Genomic DNA, 22,706 nt, shown 5'->3' on the forward strand with positions numbered 1-22,706 from the left:
GTGTCTAGTTCACTTTTCCAAAATAAAAGAATCCTTAAGTTTTGTTTATAAGTACTGACTCATAAAAGCAATTTTATCATCAACTTTTGCAATGTTAATAGCTAAAGATTTGTGATAACCTTTGTAGCTATGACAACCATGTGAGAAAATTTCTATCTTTTCTACCATGAGCAGACTAACTACAAGCTAATAATTTTGGTAATTTTGTGGTTTTTTTTTCCCTTTGTATTCTTTTATCTGGTGAACCAGACCTTTTAAAACTTGGGAGTTTCTTACAAACTTTCCTTGAAAGTAAACTTTTCTTTACTAAATGATTGGTCTCTGAGTATCTCTTTGACAATTCTATAGAGTCTACCAAGATTTGTATTTATCTACCAGAGGTGTATTCACTAGTCAGAGCTTGAGTAAACTACAACTCAAGGACTTTTTGAGGTATAGCTTTTTTCAGTCCTAGGGTGAATCTCCAGTGGAAACAGGGTTTTAATCTAGTTGATTCTATTTCTTCTTATGATTGTTTGGTTTTCATGTCCTAGTTAAGTCTGGTTTTCATGTTGGTTCTGATCTGTACACAACCACTATTTCCCCTTTGGTGGCAGCAATGTTGGTAATACAGTTTTTAATGGTCTGTTTGGTCTTTATGAGGTAACGAATGACAAGGTATTTGATCGTATTTTATGTTTGTCTTGAGGATTCTGTTAGTTCTTGTCACTTGAGATATATCTTTCTTGGCTTCTAGGTTTTCAGACCTTGATTTAGTCAAACCGATAACTGGTTTCACTAGTAGGTTGGAGAGTTGCTCATATCACTCTCTACAAGTACTGATTTATTTGATTGCTGCTTTACCATTGGTGAAACTCTATGTTGTTTTTCATGTTGTGTGCCACTCTGATTCAAATCAAGATAAAAATATTTTGTGCCCACTGGAGTGAAGAGCAGCTATTGGAGATCTTGAGCTGCAACCATAAGCCAAAGAGTTTTTTTGTACTTTGATTACATTTGATCTATCTGTAGCTAATGTTATAAAGCCAAAGCTGTTGGTTCTTTTAGGGTATTTTTAAAAAGCCTTCTTTCCTCCTCAAAAAAGGAAGCCAGAGCTTTTTTATAATAGTCTATTTATTTACAATTATAAACTTTCTCTGAAGCCAACTTTCTCTGTCCCTTGGGACACTATTAGAGATTAATGGGCCATAAAAGCTGTCCTTCAAACACACTACATAGGGATTTCTAATTTCAACAGATAAATTTACCATGAAAGAGAACAAAATATACATGATAAAATAAAATTGGAAATTTTTTTTAGAGACTTAAAAAAAAGGGGGTAGAGACTTTAGGGAAGGTTTTGGTTGAATGGTACATCTATTCGACAAATCTGAATTTGTGATGGAATGAGAATGACTGCTTCCTGACTCACCTAGAGCTTCATGGCCTTTGCAAGATATCCAAAAAGTTCTGGGTGCATAACTTTTACTCTCTCTTCTCTCAAAAGAAAATAGGAATGCGTAAATAAATGAATGAGCCAGGTAAAGATGTGAGAAAGAGCTGGGTGACCAAAAATGAGGTGTTAATGCATCTAAAGTTGTGCTTCCAGCTCAATCTATAATCTGATTGGAAAATAACCACAAAAGTAACCTTGTTTACAAGTCGACAAGGTAAGTAATGAAATGCAAATTGGCAGGAAAGAGAAAAATAGAAAACTTAGTACTTTAAATAAAACTTGAAGAGTTCCTAAATATTTAGTATGAAAAATAGAAAAGTTTAAATAATCATATACCCAATCAAAAAGAAATCTTGGACAAATTAGACTGGTTTAATAATACTGTTTTAAAACAGCTATATGTTTTTTCCTGATTTAATTACAATGTGAATTAAAATAGTATTCCACTCTAACTTATGCAAGACTTTGGTTTGTTAACTTTATACTTTTCTAATTACTAATATTAAATTGAGTTACTCCTTTAATTAATAATCTTTAGATACAAATTATATCTAAGCAACTCATTTGTTGAGAACAAAATAAATAGTCAACAAACATAGTTTTAACATACCCTTGCCTTTTGTTTTTATACATTGTAAATGACCATTACTTAATAGGTTGAAAAGATATATGTGAAAAACTGAGATATGTTGGTATACATGTTCTTTTTTGTTTTTGTTTTAAATATTTATTTATTTATTTATTTAATTAGAGAGAGAGAGAGAGGCAGAGACACAGGCAGAGGGAGAAGCAGGCTCCATGCAGGGAGCCCGACATGGGACTCAATCCTGGGTCTCCAGGATCACACCCTGGGCCTCCAGGATCACACCCTGGGCTGAAGGTGGTGCTAAACCACTAAGCCACTGGGGCTGCCCTACATGTTCTTTTTTGAAAGAAATGTAAAATAATGTTTGTGAATCTGTCAAGAGTTATAAATGCAAAGTAAAATTTTTACTTGTCTATCATGGGAAAAGATTGATTTTGTCTTAAAGTCAAATTGTCTGATTGTGCCAGAATGTGACAGAAAACATTAAAAGCCAAATTTGAGGGATCCCTGGGTGGCGCAGCGGTTTAGCGCCTGCCTTTGGCCCAGGGCATGATCCTGGAGACCCGGGATCGAATCCCATGTCGGGCTCCTGGTGCATGAAGCCTGCTTCTCCCTCTGCCTGTGTCTCTGCCTCTCTCTCTCTCTCTCTCTGTGACTATCATAAATAAATAAAAATGTAAAAAAAATTTAAAAAAAGCCAAATTTGAGGATATACGACAGGTTGTAGAAGGTATGAAGGAAAATGGACTTTGTCCTGGCTTTTAATATCTGCAAATAATGATTTTGAAAGAAGCATAAAAATGTATTAACTTATTTTACAAAGTTAGCTAGATAAAAATGAAATTATTCATAAAATGGAGAAAAAGACTTGTGAATCCTATTCTATAAAATATGGATGGCATCCCTAAAGAGTAAAACTAGAATTTGGATTTTCTTTCTGTTAAATTGACAAATTCATGAGTATATGTTTACTCTGAACAAAAAGCAGTTAAAAGGTATTTAGTGCCCAAACGGCTTTTTCTTATATTTGCCTGAAGTCCTCATGATAAGCTACAGAGCAAACACTGAATCTTTTGGAAGAAAGATGAAAAGAATGAAAGCCTCAGTAAAGACTTTTACTACACTCATAATTGTTGACTCTATAGGGCATAGACTCATGGAAACAGATTTTTCAGTATAAACTTATAACAACATGACAAAAAAGATACTTATCAGACTGCCAAAAGATAGAATCAGGATTTCTAGGATTCTTTAAACCCAGACGCAAATGACTTTGTGAAATTGAGTGCTTCACCCAAAATCAGAAAACAAGAATTAATTATCTAGGACTAAATGAGTTGATTATGGTTAATGCTTTATTTCTAATGGACATACAGGAAAAAATTCCTCTCTTCTTTATTTTGAACTGTCTATTGGCTATACTTACATAAACTGGTAGAAACATTCTTTAAATGGTATTATGTTCCAACTGACCCTTTGGAATTCCAGAAAAAAAATTCTTTGAAAATTCTTAATATAATTTGTCAGTAATATATTGTCAGGGAAATATAAAAATAATGGTTCTGGAGAAAATGGCATATAAATGTGTACCACAAAATGGTAACAATGGTTAAATATTACACAAACACTAAGTTTCCTTACTTCTGGTAGCCAGGTAGCTATTTTGCATAAGTTCAGTAAAAAAATCTGTTCTCCTTCCTACCAAACAGTAATTTAAAAATTGCTGTTGTGTCTGTGGCTGTGCCTTAAATCTAATTAAATTCAGTATGGCAAGCCCATTACTAAACAACAAAGTACAAAAAAATCCACTGAGATGAACTCAATGGCTCTTGGTTCCTGACTTGATGTATGAGCAGTTAAGAGCAGTATCTTACACATAAAGCAATTATAACCTTAAAGACTTTATAAAGCCTCCCAAATTAACCCCTAAATTTTAGTATCACATGTCTCTAGTTTCACTAACTAGATTATAGGAGGGCCTCTGTGCATTAAACAGTATTTTATCACATTCATATAATAAAACTGACCAAGTAAAACAAACTATCACAGTAATGATACCCCATCATAAAATTGCTAGGCAAATTTATGTGGTCAAAGCCATGCTTAAAAGGAAATTTGGAAGCAAAATTTACACCTTAACCAGATGCATACAATGCACATCACATTCCAGAGTCAGAAAATAAAATGAAACAACACTGTACAGTAAAGGGTCAACATAGCATGCCTAAGTTGTGTAAATCTTTCACATTCCAAAAAAAGGTTTGGTCTTTACAGCTCCTAGGAGATGACCTCTAAGCCCTTGGAATATCCTGCCTGATAATGTTTTCATTCACCTAGGGGCCTGAGGGCCTACTGGATAGTCTATACTAACAATGTGACTTATGGTCCACCATGATCTTGGGTCATACAGTACCAGTTTGCCCAGTAGAGGGGATGGGATGGAGACTGAAGGTCAGCCATATTTGTTGATCAGTCTACAGTGAAAAACCTGGACATCACGGCTCAGAGGAGCTTCCTGGCTTGGCAATATTACAAGCGTATCATCACACATCATTGCCAGGAGAATTAAGTGCTGTCTGTATGACTTCACTGGAAGAGGACGACTGGAAGCTCATGCCTGGTGTTTCCTGGACTTTGCCTTATGTCCCTTTTCAGTTGCTTATATAAATCTGCATCCTTTTGCTATATAATAAACTATAACTGTGAGTATAACAGCTTTTCTAAGTTCTCTGTGTCCTTTTAGTGAATCACTGAACAGAAGGGTGATCTTGGGGAATTCCTACAAACACACTTTGAAACCCTAAGATAAAGTAATATCAGTGTCTGGTTCTTGCTCCTCAAGTAAATGAAATCTTGAGTCTTTCCTATAAGTTACTCTCTAATTAAAACAACTATATCCCTGATTTTGGAAATGTTGATGTCTGAAGATATATGATGACCTTTTGGGATGTGGCAATTATGTGAAAAAAGTGCACTAAAGAGACTAAATGCAAACTTGGTGATCTTGATAAGTTTGTAGGTTTGCTTTTTCCTTTAAATGCTTGTCATATTTTTAATTTGTTAAGACTGTTGTTCTGAAGCTTGATTCCCTTGCAGATCTTCTTTGCATATAAACTCTTCTCTTTTCTAATGCTTTAGTCTCTAAGTGGTTTAAGTTTTATTTCAGTAGGTGGTAGTTTGAATCAATAGCATTTTAGCAGACTGGTTAAGAGAAACTCTACTTTTTGTGGAACATCCATAGGAATGTTCAGAAGTGGCTCTGAGAATATGAAACCACATGGAAACATCCTACCCAAATACCTAAGGCACAGCCCTCCATCTGCTTGAGACCTATACTGTAAAAGAACAAAAAGAAAAGTACCTTATCTGAAAATGTAGTTTAGGTGCCCAGCATTTAAATTATACCATAAGAGAGAATCAAGGTATATACTAACTGATATAAATTCTTCCAAGTTTATCAGAAAAGTTACATATATAAAATCATAGAATAAGTCTTTTAAATACCAGCTACTTTTGAGATTAAAGTATTCTGAACTTGAAAATAACTTCTTTTAACTCTGGTACTTAATTTCCCAGCTTTAAATTTGTAGCTTAGTTTATTTTTGGGAAAACAAAGATAATAAAGCTTTTTATGTTGTGTTCAAGCATTTAATAGTTAAGACACTAATAGCACTATTTTCTCATATGTATTACATATTTTAGATTTGGCTATTCTGAAAAGATATTTTTAAGGTAATACACATATTTTTCTTTTGATAGAAATTATAAGCTATAAAGCCATAAATATTCCATGGAATCCTCAGGAGTGTTTCTAAATTTAATTTTAAATGGGTTTCCTGTGTACTAAAATGATTTATGTTTTAAATAACACATTTATAAAGTTAAAAGGACCTACAGTGAAGAGAAGTGAAATACTTTCCAGGTCAGCAAGAAGATTCTGGACAACTGCCCTGTAAACATCAATCTTTTATTTCAGACAAGAAATGATTCACATTCTGTACTGGTTCAGTAATAGATTTTTCTAAGAAATACAAGTCAATGTACAATTAGCTTTAAAGAATACTAGCCAAAAAATGCCTTCTAATGTTTTTTCTGAAGTTATCCTAAAATTTACTTCATCAGGCTAAGTAATATTAGGTCAAGAGTATATTATTTTAGCTATGGCTGGAAAGTCTGGTCACTTTACAATCCTCCTTTCATAAAGACTAAGATTTCTTTATTTAAGCAACTTTAATAATTTGTAGTGGATAAACTTTTACAAGTGGGTAGAATCCCATTATAATGAACATGATTCCAATCTTCACTTCCTTATGGCACTTCTTCCTATGTTCTGACCATAATCGAGAGCTGATATGGCTACAAAGAAATACACTGAGGAGGATATCAAAAGTCACAGAAATGTAACCTCTTAGTGGTACTTTCTTTAATGAAGCTATTTTTCAGGTAAGGTCACTCACTTAAAAGGGTTCTAGCAGGTCTTGTGCTTAGTAAAATGACATGATTTTAAGAAGTGCCACATTGGTAGTATATCAGGTTTTTAATTTTCTTAGTGTTGTTGAATGTTGATGCTCAGGTTTGTCAAGAAGTCTTTGCTCATTTCAGATTCAAGACATGCATACAGTTTTTCTCTCACCAATCTCCTATGTTTATGAATTTTAAAACTGTCTTAAGCACCTGCAGAACAAATTTGTTTCCTAACCATGAGACCCATGCTTGGTTAGATTCCACACAGAGGCAGTGACTAGACAGCAACAATGGATGAGGAATAATGAGGTAATATGTTAAGGGACTCATGTTGAATATATTTATTTGTGCCCACATTAGAAAAGCAACATTTCTCTAACCCAGGCTGGTTAGTGTTTGAAAAGAGTATTCTATAGAGCAGGAAACATAACAGTATTAAAATAGGACTTCTACTTGTGAAATAAATAAAACAGATTTGTAATAGTATTTCTGGGATAAACAGCAGATTGCCATAAGTCATATAGGGGATTTGGGAGTATTCCTATTTTAAACTGGCTATCTCTTTCCTCCATGTCTTTCAAACTCATTCCCTTTAAACATTAATTAAGAGCCAACTTTTTCTTCCTTAAATAACATTTAGGACTACATTTTAAATTATAATCCAGTACTAACAGAGTTTCACAAAAACATTGACTACCTTCTCTATGTGTGATGCACCCTGATATTTTCAAGCTATCATTTAAAAAATGTTCATAGTGATCCACTAAATAGATTTCACAATCCATTAATAGGACATGACCTACAGTTTGAAAAACACTGACTTGATCCAACCAATGAGGAAGCTGAAGTGTGAGGAAATTGAGTGGCTTATATTCATAAGAAAAGTGAGTGGTGACCATTTGCACAATTCTGTGCAAGTTAATAACTGGTTTCTAGAATACAACTTATCTGTAGAAGAATTATTTTTCTCTTTTAGTTTGTCATTATTTCTTAATTTTTTTAAACCTCCTCATTCTCTACTCTCTTCCCATTTTACTTAGGTGTTTCATACCCATTTTTTTCTATTCATGCCTTGGTACATGGTTATGTGAACAACACTTGTTTGAAATTTATGCTAAGTGACCTGATATCTTCCAATCAACAAGAAGTAGGAATCCTAGACCAATACTGTCACTAGGTGAAAAAGCAAATGACAGCTATATACATCAAAAAAGAGAATGAAGAAAAACAAATAGGTCAACTTTATCTATCAACGGATAAGAACAAAAATTTAGTAGACAAATATTTAAGCATCTTCTCTGGGATGGTTATTACCTCTATGTCACCTACTATTTTCTTCCTTCTGTTGTATTTCTATATAGTCTTCTCTTATCAGAGTATAAGCAACTTGAAGAGAGAATCTATGCATAATTTGGCTTTGAATTTCCCATAGCATCTAGCATAGTGTCTTGGAGAGCAGCAAATACTTGATTAGAGAACAGTCAAATAATTGCTGACTGAACAAATCCAACATAGCAATATACAAATAAAGAACCATTTTGGCTCTCTAACCCCTTCTTCTTAACATCATAAAACCAAATAAAGCATCATTCTGAGTGCCTTTTGCCATTACCCACAGATAAACAATAAAATACTGTCATATTTCAACCAGTGATATCCTTGAAAGATGAAATGGCAGCACAACTAAACTGGTGCCTAGTACCTGACCCAATATGCTTACCCTGATGAGACTACCAAAGAAGGCTAACACAGTTTCATGACATGTAATTATCAAATATTTATTGAGAGGGCTTAGGTACTGTGTTAGGTGCTGGGCTACAGTGGTGAGCAAGAAAGGATCTTGCCCTTAGGGAGCTTTCAGTCTATGGGAAAGACAAATGATAACAAGAAAGTGTACTAAGTTCAAAAGTAGGATAAACACCTACAAGAGGTAGTGAAGCCAGATTTAAGGAGAGGGGTATGAAGGGGAGACTTAAAGAGGGCTTTCTAGAGGAAGCAGTAAATTGAGACCTGAAGAATGAGGGAAAACTAGACAAGCAATATCTATGGAGGAAAATCTAGGCAGAGAGTACAATAGATAATGTTACCCTTATTTTTAAAGATTATTCTAGAAAGCTGATTATTTCACAGAATTTATCATTTTTTTTGACAGATAATTTATAATTCCCAACATCCCTTCCCCAACCACATTGGATCCAGTCTTTCAACATTGTAAACTGCTGAACCAGTCATTAACAAGTCTTATATTGTCATAAAACTGCCTTGGAACATAAAGTAACTAGAGATCAATTTGCTTCTGTATTATTTTCTGCTGAAACTGTTAAAGCACAGAGATATACAATAGACCATGCATATATAATAAAAAATACATTTCTTTGGGTTGGGATTATGTGCTAATTTATAATTCTAATAATTACCTATGGTATCTAATAGGATCTTACAGCAAAAGAGAATTCAGTGACTCTATACCAATAAGGAGAGTGCTCCCAAAAATCCCACCAGGAAAAAAAAAAATCGACCTTATTCTTTAAATGATTCACAACTACACTAAAAACAAGCTCCGCCCTAGACAGTATTTTAAAACTTCAAACTCTACAATTTTGTTATGACTAATTCACCTTATATAACAAAATATAAAAAGGAATTAAAGGAGGAAAGTTACATGAAAATAAGTATATAGTTTATGAAGAAAAAGGTTGAAGTGTTGGTAAGATCCATTTAATTACCAAGAAATAAACTTAGTTTTACACTGATTACAGTTAGTATTATTTTTATTTACCCTTACTTCATTTTAATTGCCATGGCACCTATCATGAGGTTTTTTTGTTTTTTTGTTTTCCTTCACGGATGTCATTATGCCACAGAGAGAGTTGTCTTGTTATACATCTGGGAGTCAGCTTGCACTTATCTAAACTTCACATACAATTAAATGTTCTCAGTATGTACAGCTTTAGCTACAGCTGAATAGAGTTCCAGGAAACCCCATTAGGAGTTCCACTATTTACTCTATACCAATAATGGCATCTGGTACATTTTTGGCCATAGTGAGCACTCCTTCCATTGTGCATAACCAGACTTTTATTACGTTCATTACTTTAGTTTGATTCTCACAACATTGCAGATAAAATTTTAATTTAATTTTTTGATGTCTTATCACAGATTAAGACTACTCCTTTAGAATTAACATTGGATTTTTTAAGTAAAAATGCTATCTAAAAATCTCAAAAACAACTTTTAAGTACACCATCACCATTCATTAGCTCACTATTTTAAGTATCTCCTTTCATCTCATACTGCTGAAAACTGAACATTTCCCTTCAACCCTTCTATCTTCAGCTACAACCTAATAAAAATGGCTAGGTTGCTAATGACCCATACAGGTACAGGTAGTTCAAGATTCCAACTACTATTTCCAGAATTAGAATATTTACAATACCTGCTGTTTTAAGCACTCAAACTTTCTAGTTTCACGGTTTCATCAAAGTTGAGACCTGTCTTGACTAGAAAGTTCCAATTTCATTTATTCAATTTCAGACTAAATAAAAAACCAACCAACCTGATTTTCACTTAAGTGAACAAAATCAATGATATCCTACCGAGTTTCTGCTAGGCAGGGCACAGTTGTGGGGTTGCTACAGCAACTCTTGTACACTGACCACAGATTGCCCCTGTCCAGGAAGGAAATCATTTGCTCCACCCCCTGAGGAGTCAAAGGCTCTGGCAAGCAGCAGTCTGCAAGCAGGACACATTTTTAGTTCAGTAGCTGTGATGGAGCAACAAGAGACAATTCTTTAGTGTCTCTCCATACTAAATATTACCCAACAACCAGTGTTACCCTTCCAATCCAAGTTGCTGTGTATGATTACATAATTTGGCACCATGGTTAAGACCATATTCTTTAACCCCTCTAACTAGAAATCTGAGCTAGGGAATAAGCCAAAACCATTTCCTCCCAGACACATAGGCAAAAGCAAAAGCAAAGCAAAGCAAAACAAAACAAAAATAAAAACAAAAACCCCACCAAACCCAAGTAATACATTTATTACACCAATACATTTTGGTTCTTGTTTTCAGGATTTAACCCATGCCAACTCAGGTTCTCTGACAACTTTTGGTAGAGGAGAGCAGTCAAAAGTTAACATTTATGGAATTTTTACTCAGTGCCAACCAACCCTTCTACTGTGTGCTTTGACATGTTATTTCATTTACTCCTCACAACAACCCTGTGAGTTAGGTAACAACATAATCCCTACTGTACAAATAAGAAATGGAGGCTCTGAAGTTATTTGATTATCTCAGCTACTAAAAGGTAGAGTCACAATTTAAACCCAAGTCTCTTAATTCTGAGGTCTTATGGTTTTTCTCCTACACTACACAGATTTTTCCAAGAAAATTCTCAATTCTTAACCGAAATATTCAAGTGTTCCTAAAGTGACTTTGGTTTTGTTTAGCAATACATTTTTGTAGGTAATGACTTTACTATAGATAGCCACTTTCTTAAGTGCATAGAAAACAAAGGCACAGAAGGATATGGGGCTGCATTATGGTCCTGGTGAGGTTTTTGCTAAGTTAAACTACAGCACTCACATTCTTGAGGAGGAAAGGCAAAGTTGAAAAGCAGGTAAGGTGATGAAAATGAATTTAGATGAAGTGCTCTGTGGAACATCTCTGGGGCTGAAGAAGCTGCAGAGGGAGAGGGAATAAGGGTGGGTGAAGGACACATGCAGTATTTAAACCACAGAGAATCTTTCAGCTCTATAAGTTACTTTCAAGGAAAATTCCAAGTATCCATCTGCCCATTTTCAGTTATTTTCCCACTTTAGGTTTGGAAAGGTCTTCTAACATAATACCTCTTCTCTCAATGAGAATGAATCACAGTTTTCCTTTTCCCTCCCTGGAAGTTCCACAATTACCTCCTTTCTCCTACATACTGTTAGGGAATTTCCTATGTCTTTCCTAGCTCCCCCAGATCTTCCCCTGAAAATTCTTTCATACCTATAGCTTGAGCATTCCCCTCAGCTGGAGATAAATGTATCTCCAATTCTGTCCCTTTGGAATCACTACTTCTTTAAACTGCTACCCTAGCTTCTGAGTTCCTCCCTTCTATTGTGCCTTTTTGGTCAGTCTTCTATTTCTACTTCAGCTGATGATTTCAATTCTTTGGTTGCCTCAAAGAATTTCAGTGAAAGACCAAAAAAGTTCAAAGGAGTCATACTAGTTTCCATAAGTGTCTTAAAAGATAGGTCAACAAGTGTAAATTTACTATAAACATACATATCCAAAGAAATCGATTGATACCACGGATTTAAAAATATAAAAAAGTAAAAATGTATCATATCTCTGAATTTTTACGGATAGGTAATTAAGTGTCCAAGTTCTTTTTCCTAAGTGGGTACTGGAAATTTACATTCTCCATTTATACTGATGATCATATATAATGCGAAGCCTAAAAGTCACCAAAAGTTTTAGTTACAAAGGAATAAGATAAATCACTGGTATTAAAAAGCAGCCCTGGATTTGTAAAAGAAAACAGGAATTGCAGAAAAAGGTTTTTGCACTTGAGTTACTGTCATCTAAAAATTAAGAAATTACAAGTTCCTATTTGTGATTGTCACATAAAAACTTGGGCTAAAGGCCTCTTTAGAGAACTCTTCCATTTCCAAAAAAGAAAAACATTTTATAGCTTTAAAATAAGGTAGGGAGGAAGCACCATGAAAGGTAAAAGACCTTATATCACTGTGTTCATTTTACATTGGTTTTAAGGTTACAAGCCTACTAAATGAAAATGTGGAATGGTACTTGTATCTCAGATTTAACTTAATTTTAAATATCACCAATCCAGTATCATTTCTTAGACTTAGCTTAAGAGGTCTGCAAAGTGAACAATGTGTCTAAAACATGAACAGATTAGGTATTTCAGTCAGTAAGAGAAACAGAAAAGTAGTCATTTATTATTTGTGACTCTTAGGAGGTCTTGGCATTAATTTAAAAATACTACAACTTGACACTTTATAGGGACTAGAAGCATAATTCAAAATTTCATAAAGGTATATTAAATTAAAACCACTTTAGACAATTCAAGATCTCACTGACAGAGTTCGTTTAAGGTGACAGTTTTACTATTGTGTTACTGTTCCCACATGATATCATCTCTTCTCAATTTCATTTGAAGATTATGGACTTGTACTGGATGAAAGTTGCTGTTCTTCTGAAGAGAGTTAGTTAGCAAACATTTCCTGGAACTATTTTTTATGTTCTTTGATCCTTTAAGGTTGTTATCTTCTCGCTGAATACCTGAAGCTTCACTCATCTTTGACTGTTGAACTTTTTGCTGCAGTTTACGGACCTGGAAAGAAAAAAAAAAATCTGACATTTTAGTTAAAAAAGATATTAAAAATATACCCTAAAATAGATGGACTGGATTGATGTTATAAAGGTTACATGAAATTAAAAAGTTCATTAGGTATTTATTTATTGAGTACCTAACACTGTGCTAGTTAGGTAAAAGTATCATGAATTAAACAATCCTTTCTCTCAAAAAGCTTATTGCTTTTATTAGTGAAGGAAAAGCATACACAGGATAACTAGAGAATAATTCAGGCTGGGATAATTCTGAGTAGGACAAAAGGTGTTTATTTGAGAAGGCTAAAGTAGAACAAGATCAATATGGGCTGAGAAGTTCAATGAAAAGCTGTGAGGATGATTTATAAAGGATATGAAATGAGTAAAAACTGGAGGAGGAGAAAAGGGGAAAAAAGGACCCTTCAAGTGGTATTAACAGCAAAGTAAAGATTTGGTGCTAGGAATGAGCACTGAATTTATAAAGTCAAATGTATATATATATTTTTTTTACTTAAAAGTATTTCTGAATTTAAAGTACTACTGAATGCCAGTACAAAAAAAAAAGTGTCATTCGGTAGTATCTGGTAACAGTTGGGTAGACAGGATTAAACAAAATAAAACCTATAACTAGCTGAAATCCATTTCTGCCAAGCCTGGTCCATTACTTACTGTATTTCACTTATGTACAGGCCCAATTTATAGAACTGATCCAGACACTGGCTAAGAATCTGGTATTTGTCCACAGCCATTTTAATTGGAGATTAAATTTATCATGACGAAATGCTTGAAAATTTATACTGCTACAGCTATTATAGAAAATAAATAATATTTTTCAAAATACGATTTATGTGCATTAAAAATATGGCTATTTTTCCACTCCCTTAAAATTTCTCCTATACAATTCTAAGAAAGTGTATTAATTAAATAATCTTCACCCTAACATAATCATATAAAAAAATTGGCTTACTAGAGCCTTAAAAGCCAGTAAAGTGAAAATATTTGCTTCAAAAGTGTCATTTCCTCTTTTTCTCTTTATTGGTCTTAGAAGAATAAAAGCAGTAAAATTCTGAATCCTTTATTACTTTCTTATAAAAGTAGGGAAGGCTTTATTGTGAGGTTAGCATAACACCAATTTATATGAATGTCGATTATTCCACAGATAGCTACGTGATGTGATTTGAAGGTTCCTGGAAAGACTTTCTCTGCCTTCTGCTCCAGCAGGGTAATAGTGCTAATAATCCAACCTATGGAATCAATGTCTTGGGACAAATATTGTAATATTCCTTGATTTTCTGTTAAAATATTAAAATTGTTATGCCATTCTTATAGTTATTAAGAATTCACATGCAAGGAGAGAGTCCCCCTTACTACCACACTATAGCTAGCTAAGCACAGGTCCCCAGGGAATGGAATAGACTATTAATTGTTCTGAGAAAGAAGAAATAGTGGTTTATGTATGAGAAATAGGTTTATGTATGATACTGAAGTAGAGACCTGTCAGCGTAAGGGGCTTCATTAAGGCATTAGGGGTGGGAGAGATAAAGGGAAAGAATGTTTAAAAGGGCAACCAGGAGGGCTGCAAAGCAAATTTAGTTTACCTCAAAATCTTCCCACAGCCATTTATGAATACATAACTACACTTTCTTGTTTCTCTTACTTTACATTATCTTGGAGAGTTATGTAGGAGGCAATGTTATTCCAATGGACAGATGACTCTATAACAGGCTTAAGGGACTCCTGTCATCTTTTCACTAAGCCACACATACAGACCTCAAATTTGAAAGATCATATAGATATATAACACTGACTCCAGATATATTATCTTTTTATTAAAATCTTTTACTAAAGCCTTCTTACATTTTCTTGATGCTTTATCAGTTTGGAAATCTGTTCTCCTTTAATTTCCATTTTCTTGATTAAATGTTCTAGTTCACATTCTAGGTCTTCACAGACTGAACGACTTTCAGTTTCCTTCATTTGATTCAGTAGTTCTTCGTGCTTCCTATGAAAGAAAAGCAAGTATCAACTCTGATATAGCTTATACCATATGCCTTTGATATAATTAAACAATATTCTGTTCAATCATAAATTTTTGTCAGTTAAATATTAATTTTCAAAGATAGTCTCTTTATGTAGAGTTACCTAGTTAAATCTATGGTAAATATAAAAGGCTCTTATGATTTGGGGTTAGATAAATTTAGAAATATCTTAGACTTAGGGTTTTTTTTTTTTAGACTTAGGGTCTTAAAGAACCTAAATTTTCAATGTTCATAGCTAAACGTAATAAAATATTCTGATGTAATAATAGCTAAAAGCATTAAAGGACTCTCTTTAGTTCCAACTTTGGAATTCTTAATATAGTGTGTTTGGGAAGAACGGCAGCTATAAAAATATTTGCCTGAGAAGTCTCTAGATTTGGTGATAGTCCACAGAAAGGAATACTGTCAGGAGAACCAGTTATACCTTCTACAGAGGTCTTAGTTCAACTAGTTGGCTACCCAAATCTCATATTTTCCGGAATTTTTATTGAATATATACTTAAACTTGGGGCTTAAAATATGTATACCACTCAGAATCTTATTTACTATGGATGCTTCAAGACTTATCATTCAGATCAGTCAGAGTTGAAAACAAGGAATTGCTTTCCTACTTGTCTAATGAAATTTCACTTAATTAAAAGGATTATAAAAAAACAAAGGAGAATCTTGCTTTTAAAAGCATTTGTGAAAAAAAAAAATAAAAAAATAAAATAAAAGCATTTGTGAGTTATAATTTAAAGTCACCAGACCGTATTTGTTAGAATAACAGTAGTATTTGCCTATCAGTTCAGATCTTGGGAACACAGAAACTCCTTAGATCAAAAAAATAGTAATTACATATTTAACTAGAAAAGTTAAATACTAACAATAAATACAATGAAAAATTAGTGTCAACTCTGAAGATCAAAATAAATCCAAATCTAAGCAAGGCCTTTAAGAATTCATAAGTGGCATTGTTCTTAAGACAGAGAAAAGATACTATATGGCTTGCTACTTCTGAAAAACAATAAAAATACTTACATATTCATTTGGTCCAGCTCATCCTGCATTGCCATCAAAAGTTCAGACAAATTGTCACCAATAGAAATGGAATGTTTTGAGTCAGAAGGTTCAGCTTTACCCTGGGAAGTTGTTCTAGTAGGCTTGTAGAGACATCGAGGCTCAGTAAGTTTCTGATGGGTATGTGGCCCATAATGTTGTGTTACCTGCAGGAGGCTTTGCACACTTGTATTCACAGAATGGCTGGCACTGGAAGACTTTAGGGGAAAAGAAATAGCTAGGAACAATTTCAAATGACTCATGGCATTTAAATAGCACTTACAACAAAGGAGTGTGTCTGAACAAGTACCTTCATTTTTCCCCCCTCTCACCTTTTTAGCCACAATTGGCAGTGATCCAGACTTTGAATAAATTTGCTGAGGTAGTCGTTCCTTTAAACATCTAGTTTTCTAAATATTGACAAAGGAAAAAAGTAAACAAAAAATTGTTTTAAAAGACTTTTATGATATGAAGAAGTCTCAAAACTCAACAGTAAACATTCTAATAGAAAATAAGCAAAAATATGGATAGACATTTCACTGACGAGGTCATATGGATGGCAATAAACACACAGAAAGATCTGCAAAATCATAGGCCATTAGTAAAATGCAAGTTACAATGATATAGCACTATACAGCTACCAGAATGACCAAAATAAAGAATAGTGACCACGCCAAATGTTGGCAAAGATGTGGAAAAGCCAGACTGCTTATGCATTATTTGTAGGAATACAAAATTATATAGCAACTTTGGAAAATAATTTGAAAGTTTCTTACACTACATTATTGAATTATTGAACACTATATCTGAAACTAATGATGTACTATGTATTGGCTAATTGAATTTAAATAAAAGAAATAAAAAAAAAATAAAGTTTCTTGCAAAACTAAACACGTACTTATCATATGATCCAGCAATTACACTCCTGGACATTTATTCCAGAAAAATGAAAACCTAGGTTTATGCAAAAACCTATACATAAGTGTTCATCACAGCTTTATTTGTAATAGTTAAAAAGTGCAAACAATCCAAATGTCCTTCAATAGGATCCAGTAAATATCAATACATTCTTTCTATTTCTGTGTAGTATTTCACATTATGGATATACTACAGTTTAATCACTGACAGCAAAGCCATCTGGACCAAATAAGTACATAAGTATTTTAATTTTTTTTAAAGATTGTTATTTATTTATTTATGAGAGACACAGAGAGAGAGGCAGAGACACAGGTAGAGGGAGAAGCAGGCTCCACGCAGGGAGCCCGATGTGGGACTCGATCCTGGGCCTCCAGGATCACACCTCGAGCTGAATGAAGGTGGCGCCAAACCGCTGAGCCACTGGGACTGCCCAGTATTTTCATTTTTTATTAGAAGTAGCAAGATATACAGGTATCTTTTTTCTTCTCTGTCTTAAGAAAAATGCCACTTATGAATTCTTAAAGATTCTTAAAGGCCTTGCTTAGATTTGGATTTAGTTTGATCTTCAGAGTTGTCATTGATTTTTCATTGTATTTATTGATAGTATTTAACTTTTCTTTTTTTTTTTTTTTTAAAGATTTTATTTATTTGTTCATGAGAGACCAGAGAGAGAGAGAGAGAGGCAGAGACACAGGCAGAGGGAGAAGCAGGCTCCATGCAGGGAACCTGATGTGGGACTTGATCCCGGGTCTCCAGGATCACACCCTGGGCTGAAGGCAGGCACTAAACCGCTGAGCCACCCAGGCTGCCCAGTATTTAACTTTTCAAATTAAATAGTAATTGCTACTTTTTTGATCTAAGGAGTTTCTGTGTTCCCAAGATCTGAACTGACAGACAAATGCTACTGTCATTCTAACAAATACAGTCTGGTGACCTTAAATTACATAAAATTGCTTCTAGGATCTATTGTGTTGTTATCAAATGTTGTGTCATTTAGTAACTCTTTTATAAAGTATTACAGAATTTATTTCTATGAGTTCAGTTCTAGGGGCAGCTTGAGGGAGGTCCTGATCCCTCTGTGCCTGTGTCTGGCAGAGCATGTGAGATGAAGAGACAATCCTTTCTTGTGCTTGGATAATCAAGAGTTTTGGCTCAGCCTTTGGGCACATACTGAGGTGAGGAGCCAGATAAAAAGCACAGGTTGTGGCACTGAAATGGATTAATAAGGAACTTAGTGATTTGGCCCATGACCCTCTAGCACAATGTTCTCCAAGTCCTGTTGGGGATTATATGTTTCATTAGCAAGTGACAATTATGCAACCTAATGATATCAAAGTGGTGTATTCTTTTTGACAATTCATTTTCCTACAGTCTACTCTTTCAAACCAACTAAGGTTACATTTAAAAGAATTTATCAGCCAAATATTAACAGTAATGTAGCATTTGTCTTAATATTCTAAGATCATGATCTTCTGCTTTAACTATTTCTAAAATTCTTTTATCCATTTTTTCACTGTTATGTGATCCTCTAGTGCCAAAGGTTACATGGGTTTATGAAATAGACAGAGATAAGTATAATAGAGTATCTTGGGAATGGACTCAGAAATATGTCACATGATGCTACTATAAAGTCAGAATTACCTGCATTATAGCTGGAATAAAATTTATTTTTTTTTTATTATTATTATTTTTTTTTAATTTTTATTTATTTATGATAGTCACACAGAGAGAGAGGCAGAGACATAGGCAGAGGGAGAAGCAGGCTCCATGCACCAGGAGCCCGACGTGGGACTCGATCCCGGGTCTCCAGGATCACGCCCTGGGCCAAAGGCAGGCGCTAAACCGCTGCGCCACCCAGGGATCCCTGGAATAAAATTTAAATTACCATTCCTTCCTTTTTTTGATTTTCTTATCCAGCTGCTAGCTGCTCCCTTATCAGGCTTCATATTTTTAGATTTTATTTTTTGTTTATTTTCCTCCATTAATTTACATGCTTATCTGACAAAGACAAGTTCTTCCAGTTTTGGACAATAACTGCTTTTAGAAACTAAAAAGTATTTATAAAAGAAGAGTTGCCTAAGGTTCAGAATTTTTTAAAAAGAATGTATTTATTTATTTATATTTTATTTTATTTCTTTTGAGGGAGACAGGGAGAGAATGTCAAGCAAACTGCATTGAGCATTGAACCTGATGCAGGGCTCAATTCCATGACCCTGAGATCATGACCTGAGGTGAAATGGAGTCCGATGTTCAACCAACTGAGCCACCCAGGCACCCCCCAAGATTCAGAATTTTTTTTTATTTATTTTTTATTTTTTTTTAATTTTATTTATTTATGATAGGCACACAGTGAGAGAGAGAGGCAGAGACACAGGCAGAGGGAGAAGCAGGCTCCATGCACCGGGAGCCCGACGTGGGATTCGATCCCGGGTCTCCAGGATCGCGCCCTGGGCCAAAGGCAGGCAGCAAACCGCTGCGCCACCCAGGAATCCCAAGATTCAGAATTTTTAAAAAAATGGAGCATGTGTATTATGTGGCCAGTGTCTTTACTCTAACTTGGCCATGAAACGAAAACCATTCCTCACTGTTCTAAGATGCCGAAGAATTCATCTGAGGGGAAGGGAGATGGATGCTCAGTTGTCACATCAAAGGAAGTAACATTATTCAAGTATCCATTCTTTTTTAAGCTTTCCACTGAGAGAGATCTGAAGTTACATGATATACTTTATGCTCATGACTGATATGACTGGAAAATTGGTATTAATTTATAGCATCAGCAGAACAGAAACTATGATGTATTTTATACATGTTAATAAAGGAATGATATATTCTTATTCTATACAGACTAGAAACTGGAAGTCAAATACCCTCTGCATTCCAAAACAGGGTCTCAAATATTTTTAAATTTTCATTTAAATTTATATTGTTAGGCGGCTTGGAGCTATTAGTTAATCTACCAATACACTGTTTAATTAGCACTGAATAAATGATGCAAGTTGTCAGTGGACAAGTGATCAACTAATAGCTCTCCTGATAACTTATTTTTCTTGCAATAAAATTGCATAAATAGCAAAAAAGAGTTTGGTACTAGTAAAATGTCTATATTTCTAGAAAAATTGGAATGCTTATTGTTATTTCACAAATATACTGACTGTCATATAGTCCTTTTTGTTTTGGTTGTCAAGTAAAATCAAAACTAGATTTTGTGCTCAATTGCTGATACTTTATTTAACCTAGGTTTTATGGAATTTTCTAACCTCAAACCTAAAACCATCATCACTCAACTTAGGTTTTTTTCTGTATTTTATAGCATTATTGCATGCTTTTTATTATAAATATCTTCAAATTCTTTTTGGAAATGGATAGACATAAATATTAAAAGAGTAAAGAAATAAGCATTAATAAGTAAGAATAAAGTTTCTGCATACCTTCAAAGATTTCTTCTTCTCCTTGGAGCTTTTTGGATTTGCTACTGAAGACATTAAAATTCTATTGATTTCAAGTCCAGTTTGAAGCTACAATATTAAAGACAAAGCTTTATACAGCTAATTTTTTTTTATATAACAAATTTTTAACAAGCTACTTCAAAAACAATATAATAAGAAATTAGGTCTCAGTTTATGAATACAAAAGTGCTTGGGACACCTGGGTGGCTCAGTCAGTTGAATGTCCAGCTCAGGTCATGATTTCAGGTTGTAAGCCTGAGCCCTGTGTCAGGCTCTGTGCTCAGCACTGAGTTTGCTCGAGATTCTTTGCCTCTTCCTCTCCCTCCCCAAACTCATGCTCTCTCTTTCTCTCTCTAAAATAACAAAAATCAAAAATAATAAAATAAAATAAAATAAAATAAAATAAAATAAAATAAAATAACAAAAATCTTTTTTTAAGAAGTACTTCTTAAGGAAGAAAAGAAAACCTCAAATACTATTTTTGTATGTGAAATCTACTAAGTCTGTTGGTAATTGCAACCATTTTGTTTATAAGAGAATGCATTATTTAATACATATATATCAATCAAGCTGAAAACAATCTATATCAGGAATTATTTCATATATATATGTCATAATTTCAAAGGTCTACAAGATCTCTCTTGGCAGTGCATCCAAGTATATAAATATACTGACTGACTTATTGAGAATCTCATTATCATAGTAAAAGGAGACAAAACTAACAGGCTAGGAAGCAGAAATTATAGTCTAAAATATAGGCTGCAGATAATGAAAACAAAGTATAATAAAACATATGTGGTTTAGTGTGACAAATGACATAATTCTCTATTTACTTCAGATGCTTTGTCTTGAAATAGCTTACGCTGATGTTCTTCTTCCTTAAGTTTTTCCTCTAAATGTTTAATCTTGTCCTGCAAAAGAATGAAGAAAACTGGGATTATTTTTATTTTATTTTATTATTTTTTAATAATAAATTTATTTTTTATTGGTGTTCAATTTGCCAACATACAGAATAACACCCAGTGCTCATCCCGTCAAGTGCCCCCCCTCAGTGCCCACCACCCAGTCACCCCCACCCCCCGCCCTCTTCCCCTTCCACCAATCCTAGTTCGTTTCCCAGAGTTAGGAGTCTTCCAAGTTCTGTGTCCCTTTCTGATATTTCCTACCCATTTCTTCTCCCTTCCCCTCTATTCCCTTTCGCTATTATTTATATTCCCCAAATGAATGAGACCATATAATAAAACTGGGATTATTATATAAAAACTAGAGCCAAATAGCCTTTATTCTTTTCCCAAATAGTCTTTGGAGTCTTGATTCTTAATAGTTCAGTAAATTAAAGCAGAAAGTAAGAAAAAGAAATAGCAAAGATGTTATGATTTTTCTTGGTTTTCTTTCTATGCTTCTTTACTTGCTATTACATATAAGAAAAATAAAGGGATTGGGATCCCTGGGTGGCGCAGCGGTTTAGCGCCTGCCTTTGGCCCAGGGCGCGATCCTGGAGACCCGGGATCAAATCCCACGTCGGGCTCCCGGTGCATGGAGCCTGCTTCTCCCTCTGCCCGTGTCTCGGCCTCTCTCTCTCTCTTTCTCTCTCTCTCTCTCTCTGTGACTATCATAAATAAATACAAAAATTAAAAAAAAAAAAGAAAAATAAAGGGAAAGCAAAGACTGTATCTGCAAACATTATTAATTTCTAGCAACAAAATTGTAATGATGAAATTTTGGGGGGTACTAAAGGTCTAGAAAGTCAAATGATCATAGTCTTGGGTCTCAATGTTTCATCCAAAACATAGAAAAATCTTGGGGATCCCTGGGTGGCTCAGCAGTTCAGTGCCTGCCTTTGGCCCAGGGCGTGATCCTGGAATCCTGGGATTGAGTTCTGGGTCAGGCTCCCGACATGGAGCCTGCTTCTCCCTCTGCCTGTGTCTCTGCCTCTCTCTCTCTCTCTTTTTCTCTCTCATGAATAAATAAATAAATAAATATTTCAAAAACAAAACAAAACACAGACAAATCTCAACAAATGTCTACTGTGTGCATATTACTAAGGGTATAGTTGTTGGAGGAGGGAAGGATAGGTAGACATATTAGAAATATAAGATATGGACTACAGCAAAATAAAAAGCTTCTGCAAAGCAAAGGAAACAGTCAATAAAACTAAAAGTCAGACTACAGAATAGGAGAAGATATTTGGAAATGACATATCTGATAATGAGTTAGTACCCAAAATATATAAAGAACTTATGAAACTCAACACTCCAAAAATGAATAATCCAGTTTAAAAATGGATAGAAGACATGAATAAATATTTTTCCAAAGAAGACATCCTGATGGCCAAAAGACACATGAAAAGATCCTCAACATCACTGATCATCAGGGATATACAAATCAAAACTACCATGCGATATCACCTCACACCCGTCAAAATGGCTCAAATCAAC

At 34.3% G+C, this 22,706-nt stretch overlaps 1 protein-coding gene and 1 pseudogene across 6 annotated transcripts in view; one reads left to right on the forward strand and one right to left on the reverse strand.

The window, feature by feature from the left end:
* Positions 1-12,399: 12,399 nt before the first annotated feature.
* Positions 12,400-22,706, reverse strand: part of CEP57L1 (centrosomal protein 57 like 1) — a 69,041-nt gene continuing 58,734 nt past the window's right edge. For all 6 annotated transcript variants that reach the window (XM_072831839.1, XM_072831845.1, XM_072831840.1 and 3 more), the window contains 6 exons: positions 21,102-21,179; positions 20,251-20,337; positions 16,237-16,314; positions 15,887-16,122; positions 14,685-14,829; positions 12,400-12,831 (listed from right to left, as the gene is read on the reverse strand). In XM_072831839.1, coding sequence (XP_072687940.1) covers positions 12,613-12,831; positions 14,685-14,829; positions 15,887-16,122; positions 16,237-16,314; positions 20,251-20,337; positions 21,102-21,179 — 843 coding nt within the window. In that variant the 3' untranslated portion in view covers positions 12,400-12,612. The remainder of the gene's footprint in view (positions 12,832-14,684; positions 14,830-15,886; positions 16,123-16,236; positions 16,315-20,250; positions 20,338-21,101; positions 21,180-22,706) is intronic.
* LOC140636436 (ubiquitin-conjugating enzyme E2 D3 pseudogene) lies at positions 16,582-18,440 on the forward strand (annotated as a pseudogene).

The sequence above is a fragment of the Canis lupus genome, chromosome 7 (assembly GCF_048164855.1).
Source record: "Canis lupus baileyi chromosome 7, mCanLup2.hap1, whole genome shotgun sequence".
Classification (NCBI taxonomy): domain Eukaryota; kingdom Metazoa; phylum Chordata; class Mammalia; order Carnivora; family Canidae; genus Canis; species Canis lupus.